Source organism: Eschscholzia californica, unplaced genomic scaffold (assembly GCF_041429995.1).
Source record: "Eschscholzia californica isolate CP2 unplaced genomic scaffold, dmEscCali1.0.p SCAF_1, whole genome shotgun sequence".
In the NCBI taxonomy this organism is placed as follows: Eukaryota; Viridiplantae; Streptophyta; class Magnoliopsida; order Ranunculales; family Papaveraceae; genus Eschscholzia; species Eschscholzia californica.
The window spans coordinates 69,861,557-69,878,732 of NW_028238198.1; the positions used below are offsets into that span (position 1 = coordinate 69,861,557).

The window sequence follows — 17,176 nt, forward strand, 5'->3', positions numbered from 1 at the left end:
GCACCACCCATATGGATTGGACAATAAAAATAAATTGTGAGTTTAGTCTCAAAAATCTCTATTTAAAAGACGGTCTGAAGTGATGAAAGTAAAATGAGGTTAACAAAATCATAATTTTAACCAATAATACTATTCTTATTTCGAATTATATATACATAAAGACCATTTTTTATAAGCGAACAATAAGTATGAAATGTAAATAAATTATCAAACAAGAACAACCAAATTCGTATTACAATGCCCCCTTGATCTGTAATCCTGGTTCCGTCCCAGATTCCACCATGTTTTATATGGGTCTCCCAACTCCAAAGTCCAAATGTCCCATCAACCTTTGATAAGTTAAATTACTTTTCAAAACAAATGTCAAGGGTCGTGATTTAGGCCTTTGAAACTATTATACTGATCTATGATATAATAAGGTTTAAGGTGTTTAAACTAGTCACACGTAGAGAGAGAAACTCGAATAAATTAGGTTTGGGTAGCCTCGCGTGCTCGCTCCATCACTCAAACACATCACAATCACCCTGCTTAATTTTGCCCTAATTATTAACGCCCACCTATCAAACTCTTTCTATACTACTATAAATATACAAATCTGTGGTTAGCTTCTTTTCAAACAACTTTCTCCCTCTACAAACCTCCTCAACCAGAAAAAGGTAAAACTACTAGATCCCCTTCTTATCTTCTTAAGATTTACGATATGGGTTTTGATTATCTTGATATTTTGTAAGTACCCAAGTTTATGTTTCTGTGATTTCTGATTAGGGATCTTATATTTCTTGTTTCTTCTAGATTTTTAGTGAGATGGGTAGCTCTGATATTTCATTGAAATTGGCGGATCACCCAAAGCTTCCAAAGGGTAAGACTATTGCTTTGGTGGTTTTGGATGGATGGGGTGAAGCTCATCCTGATCAGTTTAATTGCATCCATGTTGCTCAAACACCCACCATGGATTCCCTTAAAACGGTAAAGATTTAAACTTTAAATCTCTATGGTTTAATTGCAGATGTGTGTTCTATAATTTCATTTAATACCTGAATGATAAATTTAAGTTTTATTGATTGGGATCTTGTTTATTTGTTTTGAATCTTATCAGTTGTGTCTATTTTGTAGTTTAATTCATATATTATTGAAGATCCTGTTTCTTAATTGACTATACTCATGCATTTTTTTGCTAGTGATTTAATTCTTGTAGGTTTGTTTCACTTAATAATATGTCTAATCCCATTATGTTGGTTCATATTTCTTCTACTATTGTTGTCTTACCCTAATTCATTACATCCATTCATGTATAACTAGGCTGTGTTAGGTTTTTCTAAGAACGAATCAGAATGGTAACCGTAACTGATCTGATAGAGAACATCATTTTATTTTGTCAAGAATAGTTGATTCAAGGAAGATTGTATAAGCATTTTGATTCAATCCAATATCATATAAAGTTAGTGATGAAATCTGGAAACAAATTAAATCAATCCGAGGATTAATATTTTGTTACCAACTCTTACATTTTTGATCTTTCGTAAACCCTTTAAATTGCAACTCCGACGCATAATTACTTTTACATTGGATGTTTATCTGCTCATTGTTATAATAAATCGGAAAATATATACTATGAACTTTGTTTATGCTGTTGTAAAGTTGATTTGTAGTTCTTCTAATAAACCAAAAACATGCTTAGTTTCAGTTCGACGAGGTATATGGTATATCTATAGTCATGATATGAATTTCTATATGGTTCTAACTTTTAAACGTGTTCATTACTGTATTCGCTGGTTTTCACTTTAGTTGATATGTTTATTGTTTGGCTTGAAGGGTGCACCAGAGAAATGGAGGCTAGTAAGAGCTCATGGTAAGGCGGTTGGTCTCCCAACTGAAGATGACATGGGTAACAGTGAAGTCGGTCATAACGCACTAGGTGCTGGTCGGATTTTTGCTCAAGGGTAATTTTTCAAGTGTTCTTTTTCACTTGTCATCTTCTCCCTTTTTCGCAATTGATAGTTCTCTTTTCCTCCAATCCTCAGAATTTGTTTTTTAAATGCAGTGCCAAGCTTGTGGATTCAGCACTTGCCTCAGGAAAAATCTATGACGGAGAGGGTTTTAACTACATCAAAGAGAGTTTCGCTAACAATACACTTCACCTTATTGGGTTATTGAGTGATGGTGGTGTTCACTCTCGGCTTGATCAAGTGCAGGTAAGTTTGTATCAGGAGGAAAGATATAAATTTATACCAAATTAACACTTCTTTGGTATGTCATTCCTTCTCAAGTTATCGGTATTCATTCTTTACTCATGCAGTTGTTAGTAAAAGGTGCTAGTGAAAGAGGTGCCAAAAGAATCCGTATCCATATTCTCACCGATGGACGTGATGTTTTGGATGGTTCAAGTGTAGGGTTTGTAGAAACTCTTGAGAATGACCTTGCAAACCTGCGGGCTAATGGCGTTGATGCACAAATTGCATCTGGTGGGGGTCGCATGTATGTAACAATGGATCGATATGAGGTATTTGAAAATAGTTCTTTTGATTTTTATTCGGTACAAAAATAACTCATGATACACGGATAATACCATCATGGTTGCTCCTGCCTAGGCAAACTTCACATCCATTAGAAACCAATTACAAATCGTCAATTTGTATTTGTAGTTGTGATTCTACTGGCTTGGAAATTGAAATCTGTTTCAACTGTTTCTCTTCTTAATTATCTTGATTTGTGAAATAACAAGTCATTATACTTTTAGAATGACTGGGGTGTGGTAAAACGAGGATGGGATGCTCAAGTTCTTGGTGAAGCACCATACAAGTTTCAGAATGCAGTTGAAGCTGTCAAGAAGCTGAGGCAAGAACCTAAGGCCAATGACCAATACCTACCTCCATTTGTTATAGTTGATGAAAGTGGGAAGGCAGTCGGTCCAGTAGTGGATGGTGATGCTGTAGTGACATTCAATTTCCGAGCAGACCGAATGACTATGCTTGCTAAGGCACTTGAATACGAAGATTTCAATAATTTTGACCGTGTTCGATTCCCAAAGATCCGGTACGCTGGAATGCTCCAGTATGATGGTGAGTTGAAGCTTCCAAACCATTACCTTGTCTCACCTCCAGAGATTGACAGAACATCGGGTGAATACTTGGTCCACAATGGCGTCCGTACCTTCGCCTGCAGGTTAGTGGTTCTCTCAGACTTCGGATATCAAGGCAATTTTCATGGAGTATTCATATCTCCATTTCGAGTCAAATGTTAGCATCATTTTTTAGAGAACTAACAACTAAGAACCTTACCACCGATAATCAAACCCGCTAAAGCAATACTTAATACCACCCAAGCAACTTAGGTTCCTCTTAAATACATAATAGTATCTGTTCAAAATTCTGAGACACAATTGTGTGTTGTTTAACAGTGAGACTGTGAAGTTTGGACACGTTACCTTCTTCTGGAATGGAAACCGTTCCGGATATTTCAATGAAGCTCTAGAAGAATATGTAGAAATTCCAAGTGACAGTGGTATTACATTCAATGTCCAACCAAAAATGAAGGCCTTGGAAATTGGTGAGAAGGCAAGAGATGCTATTCTCAGTGGCAAGTTCGACCAGGTACTGTAATTACGTCTTAAATGCTTTAGCTCTTTACCCTTTTGAACAAGCTTCTGTTTCGTTCGATACTTTAATTATCTTTTCATTCTCTATTTTTGTAGGTACGTGTGAACATACCTAATAGTGATATGGTAGGACATACTGGTGACATTGACGCCACTGTCGTGGCTTGTAAAGCCGCTGATGAAGCTGTTAAGGTAATTCTTTTGCCGTGTAGGTTACTCTTGTTAGATGAAAGAAGCATGTACTTTTGGCATGTCATTGTATATAAATTGGTATTTTACTAAAGCAAGCGATTTTATTCGTGCAGATGATTCTTGATGCAATAGAGCAAGTAGGTGGAATTTATGTTGTTACTGCTGATCATGGTAATGCTGAGGATATGGTGAAGAGGAACAAGAAAGGAGAACCTCTTTTAGATAAAGAGGGCAAGATTCAAATCCTTACTTCTCACACTCTTCAGCCTGTAAGTTTCTTTTTTACAAGACTTCTCTCTCTCCCTCTCTCTCTCTCTCTCTCTCTCTCTCTCTCTCTCTCTCTCTCTCTCTCTCTGTGTATATATATAGCTTCTAGAGCTTTGCTATTGGAATGTAAAAAAGAAATGATGTCAACCCATGAAACAAGAATGATTTGCTTGAACCTTAGTTTGGTTTCTGGATTAGGGTTGAGGTGAGATATTGTTGAAAGAGAATATTTATCGACAGGTTCTGGTTCAGTCTGTCTCAAGGTTTCTTTGATTTTGTGTTGTTTTAACAGGTTCCAGTTGCGATTGGTGGACCTGGTCTGACTGCAGGAGTTAGATTCCGTAACGATGTCCCAGAAGGTGGGCTAGCCAATGTAGCTGCAACTGTCATGAATCTTCATGGATTTGTGGCTCCAAGCGATTACGAGACTACTCTCATTGAGGTTGCTGAAAACTAGAAAAAGTTACCAGACTTTCTCACTGATGGAGTTTGTCCGCTGATGAAAGTAGAGATTAACTATTTAAGTACATTTTGTTTCTTAATATTATTTTGGGGCGCTCGAGTACACGCACAATTGTGAGAGTGCGTGTGAAGCGGTATTTGTAGCTTGTTTGGTATCTTCTTCTGTTGCAGAGAGGATGAAGATTATGCAACTCAGACCTAATAAAACTTGGGTTTTCTTCAAGTAATGTTTTTTTGATTTATAGGTTGGAATAACTTTTTTACTTTCATTTTATTTTCAAGAAATGAAGAAATCGAACATTTAGTCTTTATCTCTTGAGATAAATAGTAAAAATGAGATGCCTTGACCCTGTTGAATAGGTTGAAAGTACAATTTTTCTTTAACCATTTGAGTCATCACCTGAGAATTTTCCTGTGTCTAAATTATTCTTTAAAAAAATTCCCAATTTACTCTTACGCACTCAATTTTCTTGATTTATTGTGCATCAAGAGGATGGAAAGAGAAACCCAAGATTGTGCATGAGATGATAGAAGCATACAAAATCTTATTACGTACTTATAAATGGTAGACCAATAGGGAATTTTAGAATTGAGAGACCAATAGGGAATTTTAGAAGTGAGAGAGGTTTGAGGCAAGGGTGCTCCTAATTCCATATCTGTTTATTCTTTGTTCGGTAACACTAACCCGGTTAGTATATCAGTATGAAAGAGCAGGCTTATATCGTGGACTAAGAGCATCTCCAATGCATATATCGTGGACTAAGAGCATCTCCAATGCAACACTCAACTTACAAAACTCAATTTGACACATAGGACAACTTGAGTTTTTGACAAAAAACACTCTCCAATGCAACACTCAACTATAGTCTCAATATGATGTGGCAACAATAAATATTGAGATACGCAAAAGAAAACTCAATTGTTTAGTTTTCTTTCGAGTATCTCAACATTTATTGTTGTATCTCAATTGGTCCACATCAACATTTTATATATTAAAATAAGAATCAAAAGTAAATTTAAAGTAAATGTTGAGTTTTTTTAAGTGTTGCATTGGAGATGAATTTTGAATTGAGTATCTCAATAGTGCAACCTAGGAAAGAGAAACTCAACTCATACTTGACACATTGGATTAATTGAGTTTTTGTTGAGTGTTGCATTGGAGATGCTCTAAAGATAAATAAATGCACCTTCGGTTAGCCATGCAAACGACCTATTTTTCTTTGGTGAAACCTCAAATGAGAATATTAATCACCTAAAGGAATTATTAGATCGATATGCATCGTTTTCGGGTCAGCAAATAAATTATCATAAATCGTCTATACAGTTCAGCAAAAATTGTCACTCACATATAAAAATTGAGGTGATCAACGTACTAGGTGTGAAGGAAATGGAGCAAAACGACAAGTACTTGGGTAGCTTCTTACTTAAACCCAAGCACAAATGCGGTTCATATGATTTTATTATGCAGAAATTGTCGTCTAAATTGGCAGGTTGGAAAAGGAATTCGTTATCACACGCAGAGAGAACAATTCTAATAAAGAATGAATTAGCTCCAATTCCAGTTTATTTTTTATCTACCAATTTAGCTCCTAAAAGGGTACTAAATGACATATAGAAATATCAAAGAAATTTTTAGTTGGGACATGATAGAGATGTGAAAATAAATAAATTATATAAGCTGGCAGAAGCTAGAGAGGGATCTGAAAAGGCATTCGTAATATGGCAATCGTGAATAAATCTTTGGTGGGAAACCAGTATGGCGATTTTTAACTGAAAAAGATGCACTATGAGTTAGACTATTGACGACAAAATACCTGAAACTGGAGGATTTCTGGTCTCATTCATGTAAATCAAATGCAACAAACACATGAAAAAACATGTTTGAGATGAGAAAGGAAATTGAATTGGGAAGATGCATTAACATAGGTAATGAAGCTGCTACTAAAATATGGGAGGACCCATGGGTTCCTACTATTAATGGGTTTAAACCAGGTAAGAATGAAGAAGAGGAAGACACCCAAATCTAATTAAAGCGCACGAGTTAATTGATCAAAACAGTAAGAGGTGGAACCGAACTTTGATTGCAAGAGTCTTTGATAGGTATTCAGGTAGAGAAATTCCAAAAGTTCAACTAGGGGACTCGACAAATGAAGATAAGATGATATTGGTATTTAATTAGAACGGTAAATTCACTGCTAAATCGTTATGTAGATAAATAATCATGAAATATCCTTCGAGTTCGCAGGTCAATACAGATAACAATACTGATTTCACATGGCTAAAACTTTGGAATAATTTGGAGGTGATGCTGAGGGTGAAAATGTTCATATGGAGAATCTTGAATGACGCAATTCCAACGAAAGCCAAAGTTTTGCGGTTTACTAACTCAGATATTACGTTATGCCCAATGTGTGATTTGTTCGAGGAAGATGTTAATCATTTGTTTAAAGAGTGTCGATTCGGCAAAGAAGTTTGGTTTCAGTCTCCTCTAGGATATCGATTTGAGGGAAGTAAAACTATACAAGATATATTAAAAGAGTGGATAAAGAATAAAGGAGAAAACGAAGGAGTCAAGCTTAGTGCTTACCTGATATGGGCAATATAGAAGGCTAGGAACAAGAAGATATTTGAAAATGCTCACTTGAATACTACAACCACAATTAAAGCATTGGACCTGTTCACAACCTATGAAAAATAAATGAAAGAAACAGAAGATTCACTCAATGAAAATAATATTCCGACAACCACAACATGCTCAAGGGACAAATGTATTAGAAGATGAAGTTCAAATTAATGTTGACAGAGCTTTCAAATATGGTGAAGGAGCTGTTGGAGATTTTCAAACAGTTAGTTGAATTTTGAATGGATATAACCCCTCACAATTCTACCAGTAGCCATGCATCTAGTTTAATGGGCACATCCCATGGATGGATAAACCCATTCAAATAACACCTTTTGGTAGGTTATAAATAAGAACACCCTCCCCATTTGGACATACAACAATCCAACGAAAATTCTCTCTCTCTCTTGCTCTCATTTTCTAAGTCATTTTAACAGTAAAGCAGTTCTTCTTGAAATTTGTATCAAATCTTTATTTTCTTTGCCAAATTCGGTTTTGTATTCTTTTTGGCATTATCAGTTATATACATTTCAGAGTGTTCTGGATCTTAGTCAAGGCGTACATACTTTGAACTAAGATAGTTGTTAAAGACTTCATCGTATCCTGAAGGCATGATTCCATACCCGTTGTGTACTCGTGGTTTTACAAGAAGGGGGCAAATTACTATCTAAAAGAATCGATACTATCGAGCTTTGAAGTTTTGTGTATAACAACATCATATTTCTGTTTTCATTTCAAATTAGTAGCAACAACAATTTTCCAACAATTTTTAGACAGTAAATTCGCTTTGTTTGAAATGGAAGCATCAACGGCACTGACTCAATCTTTACGTGTTATGAATCAAGACTACACACGTCTCAAAAGTTTTAATGGAGAAAATTTTACAAGGTGGCAAGAAAAATTACGGTTCTTTCTGACTTCTAGTAAATTATTTTACATAATAGAAGGGGTTCTTGATAAAATTCCGGAGGAAATTCCTGAAGGCTCTTCTGAATTACGGGAAAAACGAAGGAAGCGAAAGGAACACGATTTTCTTTGTCGTGGTCATATTCTGAACGCTCTGTCTACTTCTGTTTACTTCTATCTACAATGCTCATCGTTCAATTGATTCTACCAAAGCATTATGGGAAGCACTGGACAGCAAATACCGCATTGAAAAGGCATGTAATCAAAAATTTTTAATTGGTAATTTTATGGATTTTAAGATGGTTAACAATAAGTCTGTTATGCTTCAAGTTAATGAATTTTTACTTATTGTTAGCAATCTTAAAAACGCTGGGATTTCTCTTATGGATGCTTTTCTGGTGGGGTTATCATTTCTAGACTACCCCCTTCTTGGAGCGACTATAAGAAAAAACTCAAGCATGACGAAGAAAATTATTCATTAGATCCTCTACAACGTCACCTTCGTTTTGGAGAAGATTCTCGTATTCGAGAATTAAAAGAGACCCAAACTGATTATCAACCTAAGGCTAATGTGGTTGAGGCTAATGTGGTTGAAGAAGGGAAATCTGATAAAGATTCTCTAAAGCCTAGGAAGGATAAAAGTTTAAGAAACAAACTCCAAAGGACAAGAAGAAGGTAATTTGTTACTATTGTAACAAACCCGACCATTATGCTCGTGATTGTCGCTCAAGAAAGAAAAATCTTAAAGGGCAAGCAAACATGGTCGAAGAAAAATTTATAGCCACAGTTTCTGAAGCCAATACAATATATGTCGACAGTGGTTGGTGGTACAACACAGGAGCTACTATCCATGTATGCAATGACCGTAATCTTTTCAAGACTTACGAAGTTGGCGGTGACGGAACTGATATTAAAGGAGCCAATAATATCCGTTCTAAAGTCATGGGATTAGGAACTGTGGAACTCTTCTTTACATTTGGAAAGACTCTAACTCTTCAAAATGTTCATCATGTGCCCGATGTGACTAAAAATCTTGTATCGGGAGACCGTCTTAATAAGAAGGGGTTTAAGATGGTGTATGAGTCTGATAAATTTGTATTGTCCAAAAGGGACACGTTTGTTGGTCAGAGTTACTCTTGTAACAGAATGATTAAGTTGAATCTAATAAATAATAATTCTTCGATTTACATTGTTGATTCTATTAATTTATGGCATGGTAGATTGAGTCATGTTAATTATGGTTCTCTTAGAAATATGAAAAAATTGGGCTTAATTTCTAATTGTGATTTTAATTCTACTAGTAAATGCCATGTGTGTGTTCAAGCTAAAATATTTCGAAAATCCCATAAATCTATTGTTAGGAATTCTAATTTGCTTGACATAATTCATAGTGATGTGGGTGATTTAAAAAATCACATAACTAGAGGTGGCAACAAATATTATGTAACCTTCATTGACGATTGTTCTAGATATGCTTACGTATATCTAATGAAAAGTAAAGATGAGGTCTTTGAGAAATTCATAATATTTAAAGCGGAAGTTGAAAATCAACTTGGTCTTAAAATTTAAATTTTAAGATCTGACAGAGTTGGTGAATACTATCCAAATGAATTTATTAAATTCTGCCAAACACATGACATTATTCACCAAGTCACTGCACCTCACACTCCTCAGCAAAATGGAATTGCAGAGAGGAAAAATAGGACTATGATTGAGATGGTCAATGCAATGTTAATTAGTTCTGGCTTACCATTATCTTTATGGGGTGAAGCATTATTATCAGCATGTTATATTTTGAATAGGATTCCCTTAAAGAATAAAAATGTGACTCCATTTGAACTATGGTTTCAAAGAAAACCTAATTTTAGTAGACTAAAAGTTTGGAGTTGCCTTGCATATGTTAGGAAACCGGACCTAAGAGACCAAAATTAGGTGTTAAAGCCTAGAAGTGTGCTTTTATAGGTTATTCTCATACTAGTGTGACATATCGATTTTTAAATCTAGACACTTTTGAAATTATAGAATCCGTAGACGTGGAATTTTTTGAGCATTTGACGAGATCTAGTGCTTATCATAACTTAGTAGATCCTGTAAATTTGTCTAATTCTAAATCTATAATTATTGAGAATAATATGGATGAAAATCCGAAGTCTCGTGAACCTCCTGAATTAGAACCAAGGAGAGGTAAGAGGGCTAGAACTGAACGTTCATTCGGTCCTGACTTGATCACTTATCTTATAGAAGGTGATAGAAGTGAAGTAACAGACATTACAAAATTTGTTTTGAATACTGATAATGATCCGATTATCTTTTCCGAAGCCATGAATTCTAGAGATTCTAGTTTCTGAAAAGAAGCTATAAATGATGAAATGAATTCTATCTTATCAAACCAAACTTGGGTATTGTCTGATTTACCTCCTAGGGCTAAACCTATAGGATGTAGATGGATATTTAAGAAGAAGTTAAATCCTGATGGTTCCATGAATAAGTTTAAAGCGAGATTAGATGCTAAAGGCTTTAAACAGAGGCAGGGTATTGATTATTTCGATACTTATGCACCAGTGGCACGTATCTCCTCAATTTGTGTGTTGATTGCCCTTGCCTCAATTCACCATTTAGTTATTCATCAAATGGATGTCAGAAACAGCTTTTCTAAATGGTGACTTAGAGGAGGAAGTTTATATGGAACAACCTGAAGGATTTATTTCTCCAGGCCAAGAAAAGAAAGTTTGCAAGTTGGTAAAATCTCTTTATGGTCTGAAGCAAGCGCCTAAGCAGTGGCATGAAAAGTTTGATCATATTGTCCGATCAAATGGGTTTGTCGTTAACGATGCAGATAAATGTATTTACTATAAAGTAAATAGTTCTAGTTGTGTACTTATCTGTTTGTATGTTGACGATATGTTCATTTTTGATCTATCTTCTGTCGAAGAAACAAAGAAATTCTTATCATCAAAGTTTGATATGAAGGATTTTGGGGTGACTGATTTTATCTTAGGAATTAAAATTTTAAGAAAGGACAATGTATTGGCTTTAAGTCAAACACATTACATCGAGAAGATCCTTAAAAGGGATGATCACTTCGATCATAAACCAGCTCCAACTCCAACGGACCCCAGTGTTAAATTACTGAAGAATACTGGTCGTGCTCAAGCTCAAGTTGAGTACGCTAGTGCTATAGGTAGTCTAATGTATGAGATGCACTGCACTAAACCTGACATAGCCTACGCTGATAGTGTACTGTGTCGATTTACTAGTAATCCAGGACCAGAGCATTGGAAAGCAATTTCTAGAGTGCTAAGTTACCTGAAGGGAACCATGGATTATGGTTGACACTTTAAAGGAGACCCCGCTATATTGGAAGGATATAACGATGCTATAGCTGGAACAGTATTGAGACAAAGTCACAATCTATCACTGGATGGATTTTTACTTTAGGTGGTGCTGCTGTGTCTTGGGGATCCAAGAAGCAGACCATAATTTCTGATTCAACTATGTTGTCAGAATTAATTGCATTAGCAGATGCAAGCAAAGAAGCGGAATGGCTTAGAAACCTACTAGAAGAAATTCCCATTAGGAAGAAGCCATCTCCGCCGGTCATGATAAATTGTGACAATCAGGCAACACTTTATAAAGTTGCAAATAAGACCTACAATGGCAAGTCGAGACACGCGAGTCTTAGACATCAATTTGTGAGACAATTACTCAAGACATGAGTAATTACAGTCGACTATGTAGAAACAAAGAAAAACTTAGCGAACCCATCGACTAAAGGACTTCCTAAAGTAATGGTCTCGGTTAAGAATAAGGAAATGGGACTCAGGTCTGTGAATGAAGGTTGATCGCCTTTAACGGAAACCCAACTTATGTCTTGAAATAGATAGGCAAAGTTCAACGGGTACCAACAAGTTAAAACTTTCGCGATTATGAAATACTAGCATTTTTATATTTTTCCCATTTTTGAGTTAGTATTGGTTTTCTAGAAGACAAAGGATGGATGATAAATCTTTAATAAGTCCTAATTTTATAAGTGGTGCCTCGCGAAAACACCTCAAGTGGACTTACCTAAGTGAGTGTGGAGATCAGACCGTCTCCTAAGAAAATAAGACCGTTTTCCGAAGAAGACTCATAAAAGGGATATTGCACATGGCCATTAATGTGTGGAGTATGAACACTCTGATTCACCGAAACAAGTATGTGCGACGGCTCCGGTTTCATCACTAAAGGATTCTTGGTTCAAGATACGTTCACCATAGCATTCTGATAAAAGAGATATTGCACATGGCCATTAATGTGCGGAGTATGAACACTCTGATTCACCGAAACAAGTATGTGCGACGACTCCGGTTTCATCACTAAAGGATTCTTGGTTCAAGATACGTTCACCATAGCATTCTGATAAAGCTTTGAGTTGTTTGCACTAAGTGAAGGTTCAAATCCACAAGATACCTATCATGTATGTACAAGTTTCTACGATAATGCCAAAAGAAATTATTTTTTTATTCCAATGTAGTTTCATTTTATTTTGCCTTCACTGTCTTGTTTTCGTTACGTTTTTTTTTTGAATTTTGAAAATGGTGGGGGAATGTTGGAGATTTTCAAACAGTTAGTCGATTTTTGAATGGATATAACCCCTCACAATTCAACCAGTAGCCATGCATCTAGTTTAATGGGCACATCCCATGGATGGATTAAGCCCATTCCAATAGCACCTTTTGGTAGGTTATAAATAAGCACACCCTCCCCATTTGGATATACAACAATCCTAAGAAATTTCTCTCTCTCTTGCTCTCATTTTCTAAGTCATTTTAACAGTAAAGGAGTTCTTCTTGAAATTTCTATCAAGTCTGTATTTTCTTTGTCAAATTCGGTTTCGTATTTTTTTTGGCATTATCAGTTATATACATTTTAGAGTGTTCTGGATCTTAGTCAAAGTGTACATACTTTGAACTAAGATAGGTGTTAAAGACTTCATCGTATCCTGAAGGCATAATTCCATACCCGTTGTGTACTCGTGGTTTTACCAGAAGGGGGCGAATTACTGTCTAAAAGAATCGATACTATCGAGCTTTGAAGTTTCGTGTATAACAACATCATATTTCTGTTTTCATTTGAAATTAGTAGCAACAACAATTTTCCAACAGGAGCTTCGGCTGTTGTGATTAGAAACTTTAAAGGGGCATTCATGGCAGCTGAAACAGAGTATTATATGACAAGTAGTGCTCTTGAATCAGAAGCAAAAGCTGTCTTGATTTGACTTCGACTTGCTAAAAGATTACTAATGAGGAAAGTAATCATAGAAGGAGACTGAAAGACACTCATACACGCATGTGAAGCTGAATCTGATCATGTACCTTGGCAAATTCGTAACGTAATCGATGATATCAGGTATGAAACAAGATACATGGATATAGTGAAGTTCTCTCACATTTCAAGGGACCACAATAATGTTGCAAATTCTTTAGCAAAAGAAATTTTTGCTACTCAAGTAGTGGTGAGTGGGGAATAGATGAACCGCCACATTACATTGTAGGAGCTCTGAACTTAGAGATGATTAATAATGTAACAATGGCTATTAATGAATACAGAAGGCAAAAAGCCTAAATTCATCAAAAAAAGATGATAGAAGTATTCCTCCCATTGTTTTATTTTCATTTCCATCACCTGTACCTACTTTTAAAAAGTAGGAGACATTTTAGGAATGTGAGCATCAAGGGAGCGTCAATGGGGGTGAACATTGAAGGGAGAACTTTAGAGAGAGAAATGAACTCTCTTTTCATACTGACTTTTTGGCGGTCCGAAGCGACTAAAAAAATGTAACCCTTATATTGCATTTATGTATACAACAGACATAAGATTTCCTAAACTTCAAATTTAGATAAACTTATATTTGTATATGCAATTGTAACATGTGAAGCTAGCAAAAATTGTAAGCAATCCATGCGTCTGGGTAAAAGTCTACCGTATCAGAGTTTAACTTATTTCGAAATTGAATATACGAGCAACATCCTATCATACTTATCACCATCGATAACAAAACGAGTATAATATGCAAGATAACCGTGTAGCATATTTTTCCCAAAGAAAAGACAAATTAATAATTCTTCTGAGACTATATATTTGGAGAAACTAATTTATACCCAAATCAGAGAGAAATTAAAAAAAAAATTAGTTACATCTTATTACATGATAAATCGATTAATGATTAATCTAAATACAATTCATTACATACTATTTACTTACGCATATAACGTACCAAAGTAGCAGTTGACTATTAATTCCATGATTATGAATTAGGTATTTAAATTGTTGATCATGGATGATTGTCGATTGAGCGAGCTCAAGATCATAAAGTGAGTTATGAGCTTGAGCTCTTGACAGTAGATCATTGGAGATAACCTATGATTATGAATCTAGGCGCATGAAAGTCATCTCGTTTTAGGGAACTCATTTTGTACTTGGTTAGGTCATTCATGGTAACTAGAATGAATTGGATTTGTGTCATAATTAATTGTGAAATTGGTCTTGATCATGGTCATGTAGATGAAAACATGAACGACAATTAATTATGTTTATGCATATTCATAATTTGGGTATGGCAGGAAACCATGAAATGTTAGTTGCATAAATCAATAAACTTGAAACTAAGAGATGGTGTATACTTGAAATATACACGGTCGATCGTCTTGATCAGAATCTCAGAATTTTCTTGATTTATGTTATTCCCAGAACGATGAACTACAATAGAGCTATAATCATAGTAAGTATAATTAATTATATGTGAATTTTTGAATCAAAAATGATTTGGGGACTCCCTAACCGTACTCCCAAGTGTACTCCCCCTCACATGGGAGGGTGTTTTGGTCTTTTTAGTCTGACAAAAACAGTGAAAGACCAAAATGACCTTCTCCATGTGAGAGGGAGTACACTTGGGAGTAGGGTTTAGGGAGTCCCCCTATCACCTTTGTTTTTGAATTGGAAAGATAAGAAGATACAAAGACTTTTTGAAAACACCCACTAAAGAACAAGGTGAGCACGAATCCTAGGACTGTTAATAATAAACATGAAGGCCAAATTTTATAGTTGGTTAAACACTAGGGGCCTTATTTAATTCAACCACAGATGAAATGGTGGACCCGTAAGAACAACTTGGATTTAAAGTGCCCATCACGTTATCCTCTTAGTCTGTTTTTTGACCTGGGTTAGTTCTTTTCTTTTAGGCACTTCCATGATACTGCCCAGTTGAGTTTTACCAAAATGTGGCCCTCAAAATTGGTGGCCCAAGTGAGGCTTTGTTTGCTTTGGGTCAGGACCGACCCTGGAAGGGGGGCGCAGTTGCATTGGAATCATCTTTGCTTTGGGGCTAAAATAGATGATCATCGTTTTGTTCTTCATCTTCTCGGCAGGAATAGAAAGAGTTAGAAGAATAGAGAACAAAAGGTCTTAATCCTATCTTCCTCCTCTTCGTTATTAGTTTTCAGAGAATAATTCTAAAGAGATTGAGAGGGAGAACCGAGAGTTGAAGAGGGCGGTGGTACTGAATTTTTATTAAGAAATAGGGAAGAATAAGAAATATGGTCTTCATCATTTTACAAATTCATAAAACCCGGCGGACGAATTTATTTAATTTTGAAAAAAGAAAACAAAGCATCTTCTTATCTGTAAATTGAAAAAGAGAGCTTCATCTTCCTCTTCCTTCTTCCTTGTTGGGAGTACTCCTCTGCTCTTTCATCATCATCATAATCATCATCACATCAGCAAATCTCCCAAATTAGAAATTTATTATCTTAATAAAGATGAACCTAAATGGTGAATTTCATGTCTATAGAAAATGGTGAATTTCATGTTTAGGTTATTTGATTTAATTAATTGTCGAGTAATGGAATGCTGAACATAGGGTAAGTTATATGTTCCTCTGCGATTTTTAACTCAAGTTAGACACTTAAATCAATAACATAAATAGTACATGCATTTTGATATAAACCGTCTAATGTCTTGTCTACTCTACTAGAGAAACTTATGGACTATGAATGCGAGTTTTAGAGTTCGTTCGTTAACACCGTTTGCTATTTTACGACAGGAAAATGGGTTGTTTCATGTTCCAAAGCGATTAGCCGACTAGGGTTTGTGAGGAACATGATGAATTAAAGATTGAAGAAGAAGATGAGTTGAATAAACAAGGGGGTCAAAGTGCAATATTGATTATATGAGGTAGACTTGGAATTATTTAAAGTATAACTTTAGAGATGAAATATTCCCGGGTGATTCCTTCAAAAGGGAGTCTAACGTGCAACACTGAAAAAAAGAGTACAAACGACAAGTCAATTATACGAAAAGGGGTCTAAACAGCAAATATCTCAATGCCGAAAAAGAAGATTAAGCTCGTGTACCAACACCATCATCTCTACCTCATAGGAACTTGATCCAAATGATTATAAAATATGGTAGAAATTCTTTAGGGTCTGGAACAGTCAAGTCAGTAGTCTAATTAGTCAAAGATATTAAATTTTAAATATTAATGAAGTGTCTAGGTAATGTTGAGAGTTGTCTAGTTGATGTCTAGAGAAATGGAAGGGTTGTATCTGGAATGCTATAAGTAGGGAAACTCTTTAGGTTGTAAGTCAGTCTACATCTTTCTGAAATCAAGTAATAGTAAGGTGGGTGATTTGGGGAAATAAGAAAATTATCCGTTGGTTGAAAATTTTAAAGGGAAGATGTGAATTTTGATGAATTTTCAAGGGTGCAAAATTCTAAAGGAAAACAAGTCAACTTCTTCATTATCGTCTCTTACCATCAACTCGGCTACCACCACCAACTCCACCTCTAACTCCAGCCATCACCATTTCCTTTTCTTCTTCTTCCTCTTATCTCCTTCAAATAAAGCTGCAACCTCCATTTGTCATTCTTCTCTCTACCCCTCTCTCTCTCCATTTCTCTCTCAACCCCTCCCTCTCCCCTATCTCTGTTTATTTAATCCAGCGAAGGGGAGGATCCCCTTTGCTGGAAAGTCGATTTGGCTAGTGGTTTGTGGTTCTCTCAAACATGAATGGTTTGGGAGGAACCCAAACCTGTTCGTTTTTAGAAGAGGGATCTCTCAAAATCAGATTGGTTTGGGGATCCCTCCCAAACCAGTG

The 17,176-nt window shown here is 35.7% G+C and overlaps 1 protein-coding gene and 1 pseudogene across 2 annotated transcripts; both read left to right on the forward strand.

Annotated features, from left to right (window-relative positions):
• Positions 1–318: 318 nt before the first annotated feature.
• Positions 319–4,739, forward strand: LOC147568696 (2,3-bisphosphoglycerate-independent phosphoglycerate mutase-like). Of its 2 annotated transcripts, XM_086655097.1 has the most exons (10): positions 319–656; positions 793–966; positions 1,813–1,940; positions 2,042–2,192; positions 2,297–2,500; positions 2,738–3,162; positions 3,398–3,590; positions 3,692–3,787; positions 3,901–4,056; positions 4,347–4,739. In XM_086655097.1, the coding sequence occupies exons 2-10, from the start codon at positions 805–807 to the stop codon at positions 4,509–4,511; spliced, it is 1,680 nt and encodes a 559-aa protein (XP_086511223.1). In that variant the 5' UTR covers positions 319–656; positions 793–804; the 3' UTR covers positions 4,512–4,739. The 2 variants fall into 2 exon arrangements, with proteins under 2 accessions (XP_086511223.1, XP_086511224.1); XM_086655098.1 differs by lacking the exon at positions 319–656 and having other exon boundaries at positions 698–966.
• A 3,193-nt stretch (positions 4,740–7,932) lies between these two features.
• On the forward strand, positions 7,933–10,390 carry LOC147568697 (uncharacterized; annotated as a pseudogene).
• The last annotated feature ends 6,786 nt before the right edge of the window (positions 10,391–17,176 follow it).

Coding starts and splice junctions, on each gene's coding strand:
- LOC147568696 (XM_086655097.1), top strand. CDS start 805: ATGGGTAGCTCTGATATTTCATTGAAATTGGCGGATCACCCAAAGCTT. Junction 967..1,812: donor CCATGGATTCCCTTAAAACG/GTAAAGATTTAA, acceptor TTTGGCTTGAAG/GGTGCACCAGAGAAATGGAG. Junction 2,193..2,296: donor CTCGGCTTGATCAAGTGCAG/GTAAGTTTGTAT, acceptor TTACTCATGCAG/TTGTTAGTAAAAGGTGCTAG.